We start from the raw sequence: 16769 nt of genomic DNA, 5'->3' as shown, positions 1-16769 counted from the left end.
TTTATCACCAAACTTGCTGCAATTGATGTCCATACATTAGTTCAATTATTTCTGCCTTTGTAGCCTTCCCTAATGAAAATTGGCTTTATATTTGATGTAAATCTCTAGGTTTTTTGGGCAGACTACAGATTTCTGTATTTAAAACATGATTTATTGTCAGAGCAGACAGCGTGATTTACAACGACAGAGAGCCGGGGATTAACAGCTAATTACACTTATTATGAACATTTAGATAGGAGCAGGTTTAGCAAGTGTTCCTAGTGTTGTTTGTGTGAGTCTTCAAATGTTTAAATTTATATTTAATATAATAGAATCAATGAAACGCTTCCAAAAGAACTGAAAATGTCACTGCTGCTGATGATTATTAATATTACTATTGTTGTTAATATTATCGGATGGCTTTAAAAACGACTGATATTGTTTTTCTTGAACCGTCACTGAGTGCCTTTACGCTAATAAAGACCAATAAGTGCTTTTTTACATTTTATTTTGAAATGATTCATTTAAGAATCCACAGATAATTAAAATGAAAACTAACACAACATGACTCCCAAAACACACAAAAATTACACTCAAAGACTCAGAAAACCCACAAATGACAGTATACACAAATACTGCAACAAAAATGCACAGAATTATTCAAAATTACACAAATTGACTCTTAAAAAAAAAAAAAAAAATAGGTAAAACGGTAACAAAAATACATAAAACCAACTACAAAACTACTCCAAAAACACAACACGAAAGAAGTGACACAAAAGGAGTCGAAAAACAGATAAATTACCCCAAAAACTCACAAAATGTTAACAAAAATCCTGAAAAACAACTGCAACACAATAACAAATGTCTGCAAAAAACTGCTCGAAATGACAAAAATACACCAAACAACTACAAAAACACAAAAAAAACGAGTCAAAAAACAGGTAAAACATAAAACATAAAACTGACTGCAAAAACACAGAGAATGACAATAAAAACACAATAAAGTACTCCAAAAGGATTTCTAAAAGTCACAAAATAGCTACAAAAGTGAACGCTTTTGTTGGTTTTGGGGTAATGTTCTGATTGCTCGTTGCTCTAATGCTGACATGAATGTTGATCATGTGACCCTCAGATCAGATGTTTGTGGTCCCACTGTGAGAGAAGTTGACAGTATACCCGTTGGTAGCTCCTCCATTATTTCCAGACGCTGTGGAGCTAGGGCGGGGCTAAGGCGGGGCTAAGGCGTTGCTATGGCGACATGATGGACACCATGTTGGTGGGACTTAAGATCTCGATCCAGTAGCCGTCAGGATCCTGAATGAAGGCCAGATCCTTCATCTTCCCTGCAGCGCACACACAGGAGGAAAACCACCAAAGGTATTAGGAGCTGCGTTGCCAGATTGGGTTTAGGGTGATTTAATAAAATGCAAAAACATACAAAAAGACAACAAAAACACAAAATGACCCCATAAAGCGTGCAAGATTACAAAGAACTACAAAACATCAACAAGAATATTCATAAGGATGATAAACGAACACAAAATTACTCCAAAACACACAAAATAACAAAAACATACTCAAAAAGACTATAAAACTGTAAAGAATTACTTAAAAAACACACATTAGGAGAATAAAAATACACACAAAAAGCCTAAAAAACATACAAAAATACACAAAATGACTATGAAGTATACAAAAAATATGTCAGGACATAAAGACAATTTTAACCAAAAACTTAAAAAGTGTATTTGGAGAAAATTAAGAACAGTAAAAAAGTATTTTTCCTCAAAAGAGAAAAGAAAAGTCCACGGGAGCTCACGCACGCACCGGAAGTGAGCTGTGCAGTGAAATAGATATAAATGGTGCGCTAGCGCCCCCTCACACCCTGAGGTCAAAAGCTGAATAGGTTTCATTTCGGGGCCGTCCAGAAGTGAAATAAAATTAAAATAAACATTTTTGAAATGACCAAATTACTCCAAAATAACAGATGCACACACTCGGGGTATTTGGAACCCATCGACCAAGTTTCAGGTCGAACTCGCATCGTGTCAGGGAGATATTTGCTCCACACATCCACACAGACATTTCTGTCATTATAGCATAGATTCTACATAGAGACAAAAAATAATCGTTTTTTCAAATAAAAAAAAAAAACAAATGTTGATTGCGACCGCCTCCTGATAGCAGAAAGTTGTTCTGGGAATCACATTTTTCATTTTTTAATAATTTATTATTATTATCATCATCCATCCTTTTTCTTACTCTTTTTTCATTAGTATTATTATTATTACTATTATTATTATTGTGGCCCCCAAAGAAAACACACAAAACGACAATAAAAATATACAAATATGAGATAAGAAATAGACCAAAAACAAACAAAGCCTTTGTTTTTTTCCTGTGCTAATGCTCTGATTGGTCATTATTCTAATGCTGACATGAATGTTGATCATGTGACCCTTGTGAATGAGTTCAATCCTGCCTTTTCATTACTTCTTTAATTAACTGACCTGAATCAGGTTTCTTCACAAACGTCACTCCGAGCTCCTCGAACACTTTGCAGGCGTCCTCTACGTTAGGAACAGCGATACCAATGTGACCTGAGACGCACACGTTCAACACAAAACAGACACACAAACTACTGAGAAATCCTTCTTTACAATCACACACACACACACACACACACACACACACACACACACACACACACACACACACACACACACACACACACACACACACACACACACACACGCACACACTAACACAGTTAGCAGCAGTGCCTTCACTCGAGCTAACGAGGCGATTGCAGCCCCGGTCATTGTTTTCACAGCTTTGGCTGTTGCTTTATCTTGTTTTGTCTGCAGTCAACACCAGTGTCTCCACTCAAGCCAACGAGACAATTGCAGCCCCGGTCAGTGCTTTTACGACTTCGGCTGTCGTTTATGTTATTGTCCTGCATGAGGTTTAGTCCTTAGTTAGCGGCAGTGCCTTTGCTCAAGCTAACGAAGCGATTGCCGGCCCGGACAGTGTTATTCACAGCTTCAGTTGTCGCTTTCTGTATCGCAGCCTCGGCTGTTGTTTTTTCTTTCAGTAGCGAGTAGTTAGCAGCAGTGCTCACGCTCAAGCTAACGAGGCGCTTAGAACCCCTCGAGTTTTTCACAGCTCAGGCTGTTTTCTGTTCAGCCAGTGTGGATGGCACGTCGTTAGTACCAGTCCTCACGCTCAAAATAATGCCACGGGGGCTTTATTGGGGGTTTCCTCGCAGCATAAGCTGCTTAGAACCTGGTTAGCCCGTCGATCAGCAGCAGTGCTCCCGCTCGAGCTGTTGGCACGCTGTGCAGTATCTCCCGGTGAAGCCAGTGTCCTCGCTCCCTCTGCACTACTGTCACCATGGCCCACTCCTGTGTGGATTGCCTGGCCCCGCTGGATTTGAAGGACGGTCACAATCTTTGCCCACCCTGTTTGGGCATTGATCATCTGAGGACAGGCTTATCCAAAGATTCATGCATGAATTGTGGTTACATGCCAAGGTCAGTACGCATGGCCTGGCTGAGAGAGGTGGAGCAGACGCTTCTCCCCTGCCAGGTCCCAGCGTTTAAACGACCGGCCGAAGGGGACGTGGTGGCCCCAAGGGCCAAGAGACCTAGGTTTAATAAGCTGGCAGCCAAGGTCAACTGATGCCATCCGAGCTGGGTCAGATGAAAGACCTTCTGAAGGCTCTCCAATGGGGACTAGGTTGGCGTGCTTTGTACCATCGTCAGAATAGGTGGCAAAACTGCTGTGTCCAGTTCGGGACCAGGAGACTTACATTAACGCTACATTGAGCATTCGTCAAAGCGAGCAGCTGTTGCCTGCTCTGGCGACCCTAGGCAGAGCAGGACCCTGTCAAAACAGAGGCTATCCCACTGGGTGGTGGACGCTATTACGTATGCCTACACGGCCAGCGCTCTCCCTCCACCATCCAGAGTGAGATGTCACTCAACGAGGGGTGTATCTACCTCATGGGCTTCTCTGAAAGAAGTACCCATTAAACTGGTTTGTGCTGCAGCCTCGTGGTCCTAACCCAGCACCTTTACCAGATTCTACAGGGTCAACGTGGCTTTGCCTCCTCCTCTGGGAGAGGTCTAGGCCATCAATCCCTCAGCATCCAGTGTGTGAAGTAGGTGTCTGGATTCCTCATGAGACTGTTGACATTGCTCATCCAGAGCTAAAGCACCGCCTCTGGCGGTCAGTAGGGATGAAATAGAACAAAAGTTACGTACGTCAATCGGAATCATGGGTCCAGATCTGTTCCAGCTGCCGAGCTGGCAAACACCACATGGCTGACTGGACCAGCTTTCTTGACCGAGCAAGCATCTTCAGAGGAAACGATTCTAGACGAAGCAAAATATGAACTTGTAGGCCCAGACTTTGATGCTGAAGTTCGCCCAAAAGTGACCTCACTCATCACAGAAATTAGTGAAGACAAGCTGGGTTCAGAGAGGTTCAAAAGATTTTCCAAGTGGAGCTCGCTCACCAGAGCTGTGGCTCACCTCACTCACATTGCTCACTGTTTCTCACTTCCAGCAGGAAATAGTGGCTGTGTCAAGTGGCACATGTGCAAGAATAAAGTGTCAGTTATTGACGTCACAAAGGGAGAGCATCTTATTATTAAGTGTGCCCAGTATGAAAGCTTTTCAGAAGAGCTGAAGAGCATTAAGTCAAGCTGTGAACTTCCTAAAACCAGCCCCCTTCATAAACTACGTCCTGTCATTGACAAAAAAAGCATGCTGAGAATAGGCGGACGCATCGACCAAGCACCAGTGGACAAATGTGAAGCCCATCCTCTCATCATTCCAGGCCGTCATCACATTGCAACTTTGCTTGTCCGCCACCACCATGACTGTGTAAAACATCAAGGCAGAAACTTTACTGAAGGCGCCATCCATGCCAGTGGCCTGTGGATAGTAGGAGGAAAGCGTCTAATCAGCAGCTACATTCACAGATGCGTCACATGTAAAAAACTGCGAGGAAGACTAGAACATCAGCAGATGTCTGACTTGCCTATGGAACGCCTGCAAGTAGACCCTCCTTTCTCCTACGTGGGTCTGGATGTTTGTGGGCCGTGGGAAGTCATCAGCCGTCAAACCAGGGGTTGTAAACCACGAGAAAAAAGATGGGCAGCTCTATTTACATGTATGTCCACACGTGCTATTCACATTGAGGTACTTGAAACCATGACTTCCTCAAGCTTCATAAATGCACTCAGGAGATTTTTCTCCATCCGAGGCTATGCCAAACAGCTCCGCTCAGATTGTGGGACCAATTTTATTGGAGCATTCAATGAACTGAAAATGGGTTCACATGGTCCTTGTGACTTGGACATAAGCGATTACCTCCTTTCACAAAAGTGCACCTGGGTTTTCAACCCTCCACACGTGTCTCATATGGGCGGAGCCTGGGAACGCATGATTGGAGTTGCTCGATTCAATGCTTCTCCAAGTCGGACCTTCAAAACTTAATCACGAGGTTCTAACCACCTTCATGGCAGAGGTCAGTGCCATTGTAAATGCAAGACCGCTAATCCCTGTATCTGCTGACCCTGAGGCACCTCTCATTCTGACGCCTTCTATGCTGCTGACACAGAAAATTGGCACCTTTCCTCCTCCACTCAGTGAGTTCTCAAAAGGAGATTTTCTCAAAAACCAGTGAAAAAGGGTCCAGGCCTTGGCAGAGACCTTCTGGGCTAGGTGGCGTCGTGAGTATCTAAGCACATTACAGAGTCGACAGAAATGGCAAGCACAGAAGCCCAACCTCAAAGAGGGAGATATAGTTCTGTTGAAGGACAGTCAGACAAAAAGAAATCAGTGGCCAATGGGAATTATTGTGAATGCAATTCCAAGCAAAGATGGTCTGGTTAGGAAAGTGGAAGTCAAAGTGACAAGGAATCAGACGGTCAAGAACTTCTTCAGGTCCATTTCTGAGGTGGTTCTGCTTTTCTCACAAACGGACAAGGAAATTCGCACAGCTTCCAAAAACTCTTCAACATGTTAGTAACAGCACGACTGACTCAGGTGACATTGTGTAAAAAACTGAGTAGAAAAAAACGTTGGTAATATGTTGAAAGTGGCATATTTCTTAATATGCCAGACGGGGAGTGTATTGTAAATCAGTTAATGTTTATCTATGTGTTGTGGTCGCCATCTAGCAGCAGAAAAGTGTAACTGCACTGTATCAGAAAGGGCTCAGATAACCCGGAAGTAATGTACTTCCTTTTTTGACCTGTCCACACGCAACGGAAGATCTGTGTCCGTCCAGTACAGCTAAGTCTTGCATCTAAGTCCACATAAACGGCTTCATCCGTAAGTTATGCATTATATATCATTGTGTTACCATGTTTGGTTTATTTATATGTACTTTGCATACTTTTTTGAGTGGTGTTTTGGAAGATGGCTACGAGCTAACAGTTAGCATCAGATAAATGTGCTAGTCCTATAGTTAATAACTTGAGTGTTATGCAGACTTATTTACATGTGTACATTTCTTTGCATGTATATATGGTCATTTAGACATTTGGGATGTGTTATGTTAATTATCTCATCTTTTGTTGGAGCACAAAAAAGAACATTTATATTTGTATTGTTTGTGTTCTTTTTTCAGTTTTACAAATTTAATGTATGAATATTCCCAATCATTAAATCCTGCCACGACATCACCAGTCTGATCCTTGGAGGATGCAACATTGGAGAATTAGAATACTATGTTAAGCTAGCTGAATAGCTAAAAATCACGTTGCTTGCCAACAACTTTTAGTGAAGACAGCATAGTTGTCCTTATCTTTGGAGATACAAGCTGCATTGAACCACACAGTGGGATCAATTCACATTTTACTCACTAGAGGGCACTGCCTGCTAAAACATCAAATGTCACTTCTTTGTATAAGTTGCTCGCTTAGTTTTAAAAGAGTACATCGGGGTTACATCTTTACCTTTTTTAATTGGTTACTTGTGTTTGTTGTGGATGTTTGTCATTTCCAATAAGTACATGCACACATACTGGTAAAATAGATACTTGAGAAGATATTTTCTCTAAAACTGAGACTGACTCAGGAATAGTTACCAACAAAACATTGTCCAAATCAAGCAACATTTCCTCAGACATTCTACGACTAATTATTTAGCAAAGCTCTTCACAGATACAAGTAGGAATGTTTTTAAAACATAAAATATTAATAAAAAAGATCATCACTAAATTAGCGTCTCACCGAATCCTCGTGGCTCATCGTTCCCGTTGTGATACGACAGCTTTCCGTCTTTCTCGGAGCCCCAGTTACTGAAAAACAGCAGGAATTAGCAGGACTATTAGAAATAATTAAAAAAGAGCAGTCAGAGACAGTGTGTGTGTGTGTGTGTGTGCAATCAGTGCATTAAGATGAAAACAGTTTTGTGATCGCAGAATTCAAGTTCTGAAATGAAAAAGCAAATACACACTGTCTCTTTTTATTACCTTTATTTAAAATCAGGCCTAAATAATGACAATGATGACGTGCATGTAACGAGAAAATAACCACACATTTACACGCAAAACAGAAACGAGAATACTCTGAAACAGAATTTGGGAAATTTTGACAGGAATAGGAAAATCTGAGGTTTTTATGAAAATGTCAACCACTGATCCATGAAGATCCTAGAAATAGTTTTTTTAAGTTACATTGTTCAGTAGCACTTTTTGCTTGAAAATCCTGTCTTTGTTAGGGATGTAATGATTCACTCAACTCCCGATACGATTCGATTCACGATACTGGGTTCACGATACGATTTTCTCACGATTTATTTTACAAAATGGGAATGTTGACAAATGACTGAAAAATATTCCTTTATTTTTTTGGGGAAAATACTGTACTATTTTCCTTTTATTTTTCATTGTCAAAAGAATCCCTTGATAAACTATGCAAAATGATGCAATTTAACTAAAAATAAATCTTGAATGAAATACATAAAGGAATAATACAAATGAAGAAGAAACCTATTAATTTAAATTCTGGTTCTATAGTAAACAATTCAAAACTGCATAATAGTTCTTTTTCTTTTTAAAAGTGCAACTGAAAATGTATTTTGTGCCTAAACAATTGGACTTTAAAAAAAAAAAAAAAACAGTCATTTTACTGTATTTACGTCAGATATTTGTTTAGACCAGCAGAGGGCGCTGGTAACCCAGTGGTCGGTTGGCATGCAGTTATTCCACCAGTGAAGAAGAGAAGCTACGCTAGCAGACAGAGCTAATAGAAAAACGTGACTTTTACAGATATTCAGGTAATATTACAGATATTCTTTCGGTGCTAAAGGAGTAAAGAATCATTTATGAGCATGTTTAACAGTAAATGGCGGCCAGAAAGAAAATAGTAGCAGATTCCGCCCGTCACGTCCGCTTCTGGAAGGATTAATATGTAGCGCCCTCTGCTGTTTAAAAAAAAGTACTGCGATTCAATTTTCAGAGCATCGATGTGAACCGTGGTACCTATGAATCGATTTTTAACTGCCTTACGATTAATCGTTACATCCCTAGTCTTTGTTCATTTCTTGGTCATTTTTTTTTTTTCTTTACATACATTTCAAATATTTTGTCTGCTTTCTTTCCATTATTTCTTTCATCTTTCTTTAGATTACAGTAATTTCCAGTTAATTTAAATTAAGTTGTTCAAAACTTAATAAATAAACCTGCTTAGATTCAGTAAACCATTGATTCCTGAGGGGAAATTGGGTGACATTAATGCCGTTACATTCTACGTTACGTACTAAGTTAGCGTTCTACGTTACATACTGCGTTAGTGTTCTACGTTACTTGTTAGCGTTCTACGTTACATTCGTACTGTGTTAGCATCCTACGTTACGTGTTAGCCTTCTTAGTTACGTACTGTATTAGTGTTCTACGTTACGTACTGCGTTACATTGCGTAAGCGTTCAACGTTACATTCTGTGTAAGTGTTCTGCGTTACGTACTATGTTACGTAACGTACTGCATTAGCGTTCTACGTTACATTACACAACGTACTGCATTAGCGTTCTACATTATGTTCTGCATTAGCATTCGACGGTACGTTCTGCGTTAGCGTTCTACGGTACGTTACGCACTGCGTTATACATTACGTACTGCGTTATACTTTACGTACTGTTATACATTATGTTACGCACTACGTTATACACTGCATTATACGTTACATACTGTGTTAGCGCTCTACGTTACATACTGCGTTATGTTACGTGACGTACTGCATTAGCGCTCTACGTTACGTCACTTACTGCGTTACAAAACGTACTGCATTAGCGTTCCAGGTTACATTCTGCATTATCGTTCTACGTTACGTTCTGCGTTAGCGTTCTACGTTGCGTTCTGCATTAGTGTTCTATGGTACGTTCTGCGTTAGCGTTCTACGTTACGTTACACACTGTGTTATACATTACGTACTGCGTTATACATTACGTACTGCGTTATACATTACGTACCGTTAGCGTTCTACCATATGTTATGTACTGCGTCACCGTTCTACAGTAAGTATTGTGATAGTGTTCTACTTTATGTACTGTTAACGCTCTACGTTACCTACTGCGTTATATGTTACGTTACGTACTGCATTATGTTACTTACTGTGTTAGCGTTCTACATTATGTTACATACTGTGTTTGCGTTCTGTTTTGTACTGCATTAGCATTCTACGTTATGCACTGCGTTAGCGTTCTCCATTACATTTAGCGTTAGTGTTCTACGTTATGTACTGCGCTAGCATTGTACAGTACGTACTGTGTTAGCGTTGTACGTTATGTACTGCGTTATGTTACGTACTGTGCTATCTCTACATTACAATACGTTCCACGTTAGCGTTGTACGCTACGTTCTGCGTTAACGTTGCCCGTTACATTACGTACTGCGTGAGCTCCACGGTAGCTCGGCGAGAGAAGGTCCAGGCCGTCCTCTCTTTGAGATCCTGAGGGATTTCTCCTTTCTCCTCGTATCCCAAGAAGTAGAGGGTGAAACGCATGGAGGGGAAGTCGATCTTCTGCAGCAGCCTGAGAAAAAACAAGCACAGAAAAAGACTTCACCCATCACCGTGGTGACAGAAGGCGGAACGCCACCACGAGGAAGACTCACGTCATTCCCAGAACTCCTGTGTAAAATGAAATGGACTTTGCCGGGTCTTTGACTCTCAGCATCGTCTGCTGCATCATGAAGTCCTGAAAACACAACGTTACACACAGTGAACACAAACCTTCCCAAATCCTTAAGATTGATCATTTAAGGAATATTAAAAAATATTAACTTTTCATAGGAAATATTCATTGGAATCATTCAGAAATTGGGAGTAAATTTAACTGTTTCATATCCAAACTAGGGTTGAAACATTCTAGGATTTTTTAAAGTTGGAAATTTTCCACCGGAATTAATGAGACATTTATGAAAATTGAACATTTGCCATTAATGGGAAACAATATTTGAGCATCATGGAAAACATCAGCATCAATTATTAAATTTTACTCCCAATGTATGTGTTCTTTTTCTAATGTCCCCTTGTGATGTTATATATACTGTATGTAACTGTAAATTAAATAGCTCAATATTTCTCTAAAGATAAATATGATATAATTAATATGAGCTATTTAATATACCATACAACAATATGTATAATCTCTTTTTAGAATGATACAATACTTCAATAGGAACTATTTGATGAGATAGTCAATCTACAATGAGATATATATATATAATGATAAATATACTACATTAATATGAACTACTTGATTAGCTTCTTGGTCTACATTGATGTGTATAATGTTTAATTTAAAACTGTCATAATTATTACTTAGGTTTTACTTTTGCCAGTTTTTTTTTTTTTGTTTTTTTTTCAGTGGCAGGAATATAATTTTCATCCATACAAAAGACAAAAACATTTGATCAGTAAACTGTTTAATCATAATGGGTAATTATTTTATCCATCGTTGTGATGTATTTTTGTGATAAGCAAATACACTGAACTGTGGATATACACGTAGATATTTATGTGGGTTTTTTTTCAATTGATTTGTGTTTCTGAAAAAATATATATATCTTGATTTGATCTTTATTGAGCTTGTGTTCGCATAATTATGTGATTTCACACGTGGCATTACAAACTATCGGGACATCTTCAGTGGCGGCTGGCCAATAGAGGGCGCTAGGGCGCCGCCCCACCACTCACCACGTTAGTTTGCGTAAGACATGAACAAAATAAAAATAATAATGAATTAAAAATACTACAAAACAAAGTTATATCTGTATTTAGATAATCAGAATAAATATTATATAGATAATGATGTGTAAAGTTGTTTCGTTCATCTGTATCTGATTGGTGACGTGTTTCCTCCTTGGGGCGCAAAAATCTTTACTGTCCACTCTCGTTACAAGTTGTACATGTGCAGTAACTCTTCTTCAATATGAGTCAATGGAGAGACTCTGGGCGTAGTTTACCTGCGCTCAGAGACACTCTGCGGCTGTGCAGAGTTGAATGCAGCTGGAACATTTACACAACGTCTCCCTCCCGCCAAGGGAGGGGCTGACGTCACAGTGGTCCGTCATAAAGTGGGTTTGACAGGTGAAGCCGTGGGACGTTAGAAGCAGAGGCAAAGTGAAGAAAGAGAAATGATATAATTCTGCATTCTCTGCTGACTCAGCATCGATAAAGACAGGTAGGAGCATTTAAAGCACTTTACAGAGAAGGCAAAGAAACATGAACAAACTAGGAATAAACTACATTTGATGATTTCAAATCTTGAATATGTCCACATTTTGGGTCTTAAATTTTATTTTGTTTATGTATATTCATTTACCACTTCCTTTGTCATCCTGTTTGTATTTAATTACTTGTTAAAATAACTAAATTAAAAAAGGTAAAAATCTGAAAAAATAAATAAATTAAAAAAAAAAAAAAACATTAAATTCCAAGAATTATAAAAACCCTGAAACACACTCACTCACTCTATTGTATATACCAGAGTTTCTCAAATTAATAGAAATAAATCAACTCATGAGCCACGAAATATTGTTTCTTTCCACTTATTTACAAAATGAAATTCTCTAAAATGTGTTATCACTGGTTCATTCCATCATTACCCCCCCCCCCCCACACCCCCCCCACCAGCAGCCACTGGACATCTTATCGCGATACTTGACTCGAGCACAACATTAAAGCTTCCGAACTCCTCAATGTTGCATTAAGTCACTGATTTTCCATTTAAATGGAGATTGACGTGATTTATTTCTCACTTCCCAATGGTTTCGTGCGGTAATTGACGCTAAATTAGCTTAAAAACAGCTGATTGTCGCTTTGAAAGCAACCCAGGGCTTCACTGCCGCAGTGCCTTTGAGCAAACCCTCACCTGAGTGATGGGGGCTCCGTCCTTACAGCTGGAACTCACCGCCTCCTCAGACAGACCCTGTTTGGACGCCATGACTCCTGAACGCACCTCCGACACACGCACGCACGGTCCGTGCTGCCTTCAGGGGCGGCTCAGGAAAAATGGCTTCTCAGGTGTGGCTCACCTGAAGCCACGTGACAAGATGAATAGTGTGTGTGGTTTGAAATAAAACAAAGTGAGCCGCCCACAACATTATGACCAGAATCGGTTTACATTTAATGGATTTATATTTTTAAATACATTTTAGCATTATTATTGTGCAACAAGATATCGCGATATTATTATCATGGTATCTGTCCTGAGCGAGAGGGTCTTTACTGTGAAGGAGACAATAGTCAATGTCCATGTTCATCCGTCACTGTTGTTGCATTTTATTTGCAGTGTCATTTTTGTTTATGATCAATTAATATTTTGTTTTTTAAAATTCCTTTTGAATTAAAAAAAAAAAAAAAAAAAAAAAAAAGATTTCAGTGATTATTTAGAGTATGTGTAAATATGCCAAAATCAAACCATGGTTGTTTTTTAAACTGAATATTATCGTGAGCCCACTATCTTATATCATACCACTAACACAACAAATGTGTGGGTAATTTACATATATACAATTTGTGTATTTTGATATTGATTTGTATGTATGTTGTTTTTCTGTTATTTTGTAGTCATTTTGTGTGGGTTTTAATTTTTTTAAAAAAATATCATGTGTGTTTTTGTTGTGAATTGTTGTTTTTCTGTATAATCTTTGTGTATTTTTGGTTGTGGTTTTGTAAAAATGTTCTCTAGTCAATTTATGTTTCTGTAAAATTTAAGGAAGGAGGAATGGAAATCAAGAAAGATACAAGGGAAGAAGGAAGGACAAATAGAAATGTTGGCATCAACATTTGTTAATGGACAGCACGTGTGAGCTGTGACACACACACACATATATATATATATGTATATAGAAAGTCTTTTTAGTGATTTTGATGAACACAAACCAAAGAAGTCCCAATGAACTTTGGTTGATTAATAAATAAAAAGTAAATTACTGGTTTTTTTTTTCCAATGTTTACAATTTTCTCCTTCAGTTTTGTTTATTCTGATTAAATGTTTCTTTCTGTTGATCAGATCAGTTCCTACCTCAAGTGGAGACAGTGAAGAATGTGAGAGCTCCACGTGTTTTACCAACAGGTCTGAACATGATCCAGGAATGTCACACATGATCATCATCATCATCATCACAACAGTCTCAGAAGATGATGCACGTTTGCCGTTAAATGTATGTGCGTATTAGAAAACGTCAAAACTGTCGAAAAAATCCTGTGTTTTTCAAAGGTTCATTATCCATAAAAGGTGACATTAAATCTTTAAAAAGTACAAACTGAAAAAGTGGGGGAAAAAAGTTCAAAGTGTCAATATTGGAACAATGACTTTAAACTGGCAAATAATCAGCATGACATGTCATGAATGTGGTTAAAGTGGCAAAAAAAAAAGCATGAAATGTGATTAAAAGTGAAAAAAATTTATATATATATATATAAAGAAACAATAGAGCATTCGTTCTGCATTTAGTGCTCAGGCCCAAATAATGGATCAACATATGTGACATTAGGTGGAAAAGTAATGGAAAGGGTTTAAAGTGCTGAAAATGTCTTGAAAGTGGAAATAATGTGCAGAAAAGGCATTGAAATTTGATGGAAAAGTGTCAGAAATGGGAGTAATGTAGCAAAAATGCATAAAAAGGAGCAAAAATATGACAAGAAAAAGTGATGAAAATAGGTTAAAATTTGTCAAGTTTGATGAAGTCGCAGAAAAAGGGTAATAAGCAAAAACGAACAATGTGTTCAGAAAAAGTTCTTAGTTTCTTGAAGGCATCTGGCGACCGCCTCCCAGTGTCTCGCGACCCCAAATGGGATCCTGACCCAAAGGTTGAGAGGGCCTGTTATAAAGCAACCAAAACCAATTTAAGTTGTCATTTTGACTGAAAAAGCTGTTATAAATGACCTAATGGCTCATTTCCATTAGTAGGGGTGGGGAAAAATAATTGATTTCATGCTATATCGTGATTTTTTTTGGGTGCCAATTTGAAATCAATGTTTTTTTTTTTAAATCGATTTAAAAAAATAAAAATAAATTAGGGTGCTTTATCTTTTATGTTCTCACTTACAGTGGGTACAATGCTTTCAATGTGTTGCAATGGTTACTTGCTGCACTTTATTTTACGATGGCAGTAACACTGCATTTTCTTTTTTTTCAGTGAAAATGTGCAAAAACACTAATAATAATAATAAATAGGATGTTTTGAAGCAAATTGTTTTGACTGAATTTGTCCTCTGAATGATCAATATTTTTCATCTCTACATTTAATTTTGATATTAACTGGGTAGAATATCGCAATATCGTATCACGGCCCCAAAAAATCGTGATATGTATCGTATTGCAACATCCTTGCCGATACTCGCCCCTTTCCATTAGTGGTATTAGCTTTACACAGCTCCGTACTCCTCGCTTCCGGGACCGGATACTGTTTTTTTTGGAGCATTTCCATTGAGCACCAACCTGACACGTGAAACTGCAAAACTCCACGGATTACACTTTTTTTACCGCCATCTTTACAAGATCGCAAGCAAAAAATAATGGGTGCCAAATGCTTGCTCTCGGTGCGTGAGTTTACTCTACGCTGTGATGATTCTCTGAACCAATCAGTGTCTGCTTTGTGCCTATGTTATATTCTCAGACCAGGGCAGCTTTTTTTGGAACCTCAACAAAGGAGGTACTAAAGAAAGCAGCACCAGGTACCACAGGAGGTACTTTTTCCCAGGCGAAAAGCGCAAAAAGAGTCGAGCCGATACAGCCAGTAGAAACGCACCATAAAAAGCTACTAAAAGTTCTAAAAATCTGCTAAATGATCTAAAAATCAGGCTGAATGTTTCACTCCAACAAAAAACAAAGGAATGTTTACAGGCAGTGGGGCCGTGTGACATCATCAATCACGTGATTTCAAGATGGAGGAACAGGGGGCGCCCTTGGTTGGGGGCTGCTGTTCCGCACTGGGTGGGTGCCATTGGTGTGCCTCCTTCCTGCGGTGGCGGCCGCCAGTCGCTCACGTGCCGGTGGGTGGCATTGCCTCATGGCTTGCGCTGTCCGGTGGGCCCTGGGCTACTGTCCTTGGTTTGTGGGCTGGGGGGGGCGCTGCTCGGGAGCTCGCCCTTGGGAGTTCCTGGTCCCGGGGGTGCTCTTGGGGACCGGCGGGCTTGGCCAGTCATGGAAGGGGTCTTCCAAGGCGGTCTTGCATGCCAGTGGGTGCTTGGGTGGTACCCTGTGAGGGTGGGGTCTGGAGTTTTACCGCCTCTGGTCTGGTGTCAAAAAAAAAGGTGACCTGGGGTGCTCTGTTGGTGCGCCTGGGGGCTGGCGGTGCAGCATCCCCTCGTTGCCCAGGGTGGCTGGGGGTGTGGTCGTTGTCCTTGGGCGGGCTGTTCCCAGTGCTGCTTCTATTCTGTGTCCTTTTGGCCTGGGATCCAGTCCCTGCTAGCTCTGGGCCCGCTGTCGGTTATCCACCGGCTGCCCGTTCGGCGCAGCTCTGGCCGTCTGCTGGAGTCTCGGGCGGGGGGCTCTCTGGGGCCTCCCCTCGGGGCCTTGGGGTTGGGGTCGGTGGCAAGGGTGCGCTGGGTCCTCGGCTCCTTGGTGCTTTCTCGGGTGTGTATGTGGGAGGCAGTGGCTGCCGCTCGGCTTGGTGTCTTAGGGGCGTCTGGAGGGTTGCTCGGCCGTGGGGGAGTTGCCTGGGCTCCCTCTCTTTCTGCTAGCCTGGCTGCATCTTTGGGTCCGGGGCAGTGCTTGGGATTGCAGTGGCGGATCTTGCACATACATCGGTCTACGATGCACTGGCATGCCTTGGACTGTGGGATAAAACTTGTAGTTGGCTTAATTTTAGACGTGTTGATCCCAAATACCTGTTTTAGGTATTACCACTCACTCCTTCCCTCTGTCCACAGCCACCATCATTATACCTAAGCCTCACGCTTACAACTTCACATCTCACTCTCACTTTACAATAATCAACTCATCCCCACCCTTCATTTAATTTCAATGAGTTTAGGCCACATTTGTAAAAACAGTGGAGGATCCCTTAAAAAAAAAAACAAAAGAACAAAGTTTATAGAGCTAGTTTTGATCCTTTTCTGACTTTTTAGGTCAATGAATCTTCAGATCAGATTTGGAGTCATCAGATTAAACTCTGATACACAGCATTAACATCTTTATTTCAAACTATTATCGTTTATATTGAACGATCACCTTTAAAAACACTTTTTTCTTTTCTGTTTTTCTATTAAAGGTCTCCAGAGTCCAGGACAGATGGAGGTTCCTGGAAGAACCAGTGGTTGA

General features: G+C 40.1%; 1 protein-coding gene across 2 annotated transcripts; it reads right to left on the bottom strand.

The window, feature by feature from the left end:
* Window positions 1-914: 914 nt before the first annotated feature.
* Window positions 915-12528, bottom strand: LOC114458265 (lactoylglutathione lyase-like). Of its 2 annotated transcripts, none has more exons than XM_028440634.1 (6): window positions 12372-12528; window positions 10111-10193; window positions 9888-10028; window positions 7229-7296; window positions 2493-2582; window positions 915-1325 (listed from the first exon to the last, which is right to left on the bottom strand). In XM_028440634.1, exons 1-6 carry the CDS (start codon window positions 12441-12443, stop codon window positions 1231-1233), a joined length of 549 nt encoding a protein of 182 aa, XP_028296435.1. In that variant the 5' UTR covers window positions 12444-12528; the 3' UTR covers window positions 915-1230. The 2 variants fall into 2 exon arrangements, with proteins under 2 accessions (XP_028296435.1, XP_028296436.1); XM_028440635.1 differs by having other exon boundaries at window positions 12411-12519.
* Between the last annotated feature and the right edge of the window lie 4241 nt (window positions 12529-16769).

This window comes from Gouania willdenowi, assembly GCF_900634775.1.
Source record: "Gouania willdenowi chromosome 24 unlocalized genomic scaffold, fGouWil2.1 scaffold_320_arrow_ctg1, whole genome shotgun sequence".
Classification (NCBI taxonomy): Eukaryota; Metazoa; Chordata; class Actinopteri; order Blenniiformes; family Gobiesocidae; genus Gouania; species Gouania willdenowi.
Note: the sequence above shows the minus strand (reverse complement) of the source record. Positions and strands in the feature narration are given on the sequence as shown.